General features: G+C 31.7%; 1 protein-coding gene across 1 annotated transcript in view; it reads left to right on the top strand.

The window, feature by feature from the left end:
* The first annotated feature begins 250 nt into the window (after positions 1 to 250).
* Positions 251 to 3,707, top strand: part of LOC111087765 — an 11,295-nt gene continuing 7,838 nt past the window's right edge. Inside the window, exon 1 of the mRNA XM_022395592.1 lies at positions 251 to 586. Within this exon, the coding sequence (XP_022251300.1) occupies positions 251 to 586 (336 nt within the window). The remainder of the gene's footprint in view (positions 587 to 3,707) is intronic.

Here is a 3,707-nt window from a genome sequence, read left to right as displayed (position 1 = left end):
GTCTGTTAATGTGTTATCGATCTTGTGTATTAAAAATGCTATAGATGAAAAGAAAACAACTCTCACGTAGAAATCAAAATCACTTTTGACGTCAATTGGCCTCAGCAAATCAAACCAAGAAAAGTCTGTATACGTTCTGCTCATGCGTGTACAGAAAAACTCATAAAATTCGCACACATTATCAGAGAGAGTCTATTTCTAATTAAAACTCCCAAAAGAGTGTACATTTATATCTTAAAGTACCAACACTATGAAACCTCTAGAAATTATGAATTTATTCACACAGATAGCTTTGTTTTTAATGCAGTTTGTAATATCGAGATCGATTAGGGTTCAAAACGCTACGTTTAATTTAGTATTAAGAAATTCTTCATTGTCCGTAGAATCCCGGATGGACCAGAGAATTATAAAGTCCCCTATGGCTTGTGCACAGCTCTGTCTCACTAATCCCCAGTGTGAGGCTTTTTCCTTGGATCCATCATTAATATCATCAACAAGCTGCGAAACTTTCAGTTTCAGTATCAACAGTACCTTGGAAGAAGTTCCCGGATGGAATTTGTACACCATATATGAGCCAAAAATGCAAGTACGTGTATGTTATTTGACGTGGTTAATAAGTAGAATTTTATTCTTTGTTGACGTAAACAACAACAAAACGAATGAACGAAACATTAGATGACATCGACTTAACCGGTTTTTTTACAGTTTTTACTTGCATTGGTTTCTGTTTTTTCTTTATTTTTTAGTTGTATGATTTTTGTGTTTAATTTGAATTTTTTTGAACACATTGAAATATACATTTTTGATAAAGTGTGTATTATAACGACTAATATTCTGACCTACAAAGTTCTTAATAGGTAATTTATGTAGAAAACATGATATTTTCGGCGAGCATAAAACTTTAGGGTAAATAACTCATCGTTCATCTTTTGCCTTGTTACTGTATACGATAATAATGGTATTTGTCACTTTGTATGCATGTTACCTTAAATGCTCGCAACCCAGGAACACCTAGATAAAACAGAACACACGAACTAACTGATAGTATACATTCAGAGGTAAGATGCCGCCAGAAAGCGTGAAGATCTTGGAAATGGGTGTAAAGGTATGTGTATATATTTTAACACGACAATAAGCAATTCTCCACATCTAAGTCCATACAAAGCTCTACTGGATGAAAATATCTTGTCATCGATCTAGGTGAACTAATGAGAGCTGGAATTTCTTGAAGCTGCTCATGGTATTGGTTTTTTAATATTTACGAAATGGAAAAAAATTGAAATAAGTTAAAGAAAAGAAAGATAAAAGTATTTTGAAATAATAGTTTTAATATTCTATTGAGAAGTATTGTACAGTACTACGTAAATCATTATGATCAATTGACCGCTTCGACTGCAGGTGGCTTATAGCTGGTAAGTAGTAATTATTCATTTGGTCTCTTACGATCTATATAAACTGTTATATAAAAAATGGATATTCGAACCCAACAACTCTATATGTAGTTTAAGTGTCCTGGCTGGATGTAAACTGAAATCTAATTTCTGAATTTCGACTCCCAGTTATTCGATGACAACGAGATGATTCTTATCGCATAATATTTAGTTTATATATAAGTTTAAGTTATTCAACATCACAGTTTCATGCGGAACACAGAAAAATCAGTTTTGAATATAATAAATGTGGTGACAGCAGTTAAGCACTACCGGAGTTAAATGTAACTATTAGATGTCGTATTGGAATGGTACTTTTCAATAGCAAGATGGAGAAAATATGTAGAATTTTGTGTAAGGAACGTTATCATGGGAAATCAATCGATATTCAAAAGAATAAAAGTTTTCCACTCTTGACTTAACTTTTAAATTTTAATAATATACCCTTTCTTGGAGTGTCTAACTAGCATCAAAAAGAATATCTTAAAACATACATAAACTAAGTACAAGAGATCTTTAAAAACAATTTGTTGAACTAGCAGCGTTAGTATAGTATTGTCATTTTTTTTTGGTAATATAAGAGCAATTTATATAAATAAGACTGAGGTTACACGTGCTGAGTACTTTGATGGTTTAAGTTAATTACACAAGACACATGAGGTAATCGACGTGGAAAAATAGAATTGCTGAATATTCCCTATCAAGTAATCATACATTTCAAAGCATTTTGAGGGCAATGCTAATTGTTATTTGTGTGTTCAAATATCTGTCTTTAATTTTACAAAATACCATTAACTGGAGGTTGTTGTTGGTGTTTTGTACTGCGTATTTAAGGTTATATGGGTTTTAACTTCAAGGTTAGTGAGATAGTTCAGCGTGGTGAAGAAGACCAGAGGAATGATGAAGTATTTGGCAGTCGATACGTATATGAAATTAACATTTCAAAAGACAGTTGCTTCCCTTAAATCGGACAATTCAATCGGACATTGATCCTCGATAATTTAAAATAAACCACTTTGTATTCCTAAAAACCATTCATTTCCTGTACAGTCTCACATTTTAAGAACTTTGCAAGAACCATAAGCGATTGCCTTGAGACATTTGATTATATTCTTTTTCACAAACTGTTATTAAAGACCCACATGAGTAGAGATTAGCTTAGAACAAAAAACATAGATAGGTTAAAGTCAGTGCTTATTTTATTATACAAGTTAATATTTTAGTTTAAGATACGAAGAAGTTTTTGGTTCATTCAAGCATTGTACCCGAATATCTGATAACAATGTTCAGCACTCTTGATTACAATATACCAGTTCTAGTAATTTATACATATAACCAACTCTGATACTAGGTAGTAATATCACTGTGGTTGTGACTGTAGTTTCAAATATTCCTTTCCAAGCTCAAACTAATCCACTAGGAACAAAGAAACATAGAAAAAAAATAGCTATTAATTGAAATTGAATTAAACGAAATGTCACAATCTGCGAGAAAATGATGCAAATGCCATGTATGAAAATGCATGTTGTATGACAGTAAAAGGCCAATAAAACTAAATTATTAGAACATAAGGCAAGTGACCTTATTATACATATAATATTTTGATAGCAATAAGTCTCAAAGAATAAAGTGATGAAAATTACTATCAGCTTTATTTTCATGTAGCTTCTCACCTATTAGCGATTAAAGGATCACGACTAGTCAGCTTAAGCATTATACACTATTATACTTACTAGACTTATATTGAAAGTCTTTTGTCTGTTAATTAAAGAATCACAATTGATCAACTTAGGCATTATAGACTCTTAGACGTACTACTCTTAGATTATTGATAATGTACAAACCTTTCAAAGTCAGTTTTGTCTGTTGATTAAAGGATCACGATTGTTTAGCTTAATAGTTATACACTCTTAGATTTACTACACTTAGATTATTGTTAATGCAGTATTGAATTCAGACCTTTTCATCGGGGAGGGGTGAAATTGGGGGGGGAATGAATTCAAATTCGACAAAATGGAAAATACTGTATTATAATTAAAATACTTGACTCCACAAATTTACAATGATATATTTTATTATTATTGGTTATCATATTTAAATGTAATTGTTATGAATTTGCATAAAAAGAAAAAAGTACCGAAAATACGTTTAGATGGTTCACTGCAACTACTCTTAGAGAAAACGTGCATATAAGTCGATAACCCTTGACAACAAGGTATCTGAAAGTACATTAGGCCCCTCGATGCTAATCTTCATGCAGCTTTGACGCATGTCTTG

Source organism: Limulus polyphemus, unplaced genomic scaffold (assembly GCF_000517525.1).
Source record: "Limulus polyphemus unplaced genomic scaffold, Limulus_polyphemus-2.1.2 Scaffold76, whole genome shotgun sequence".
Lineage (NCBI taxonomy): Eukaryota > Metazoa > Arthropoda > Merostomata > Xiphosura > Limulidae > Limulus > Limulus polyphemus.
The sequence above is the reverse complement of the archived record's forward strand: the minus strand, read 5'-3'. Positions and strand labels throughout refer to the sequence as shown.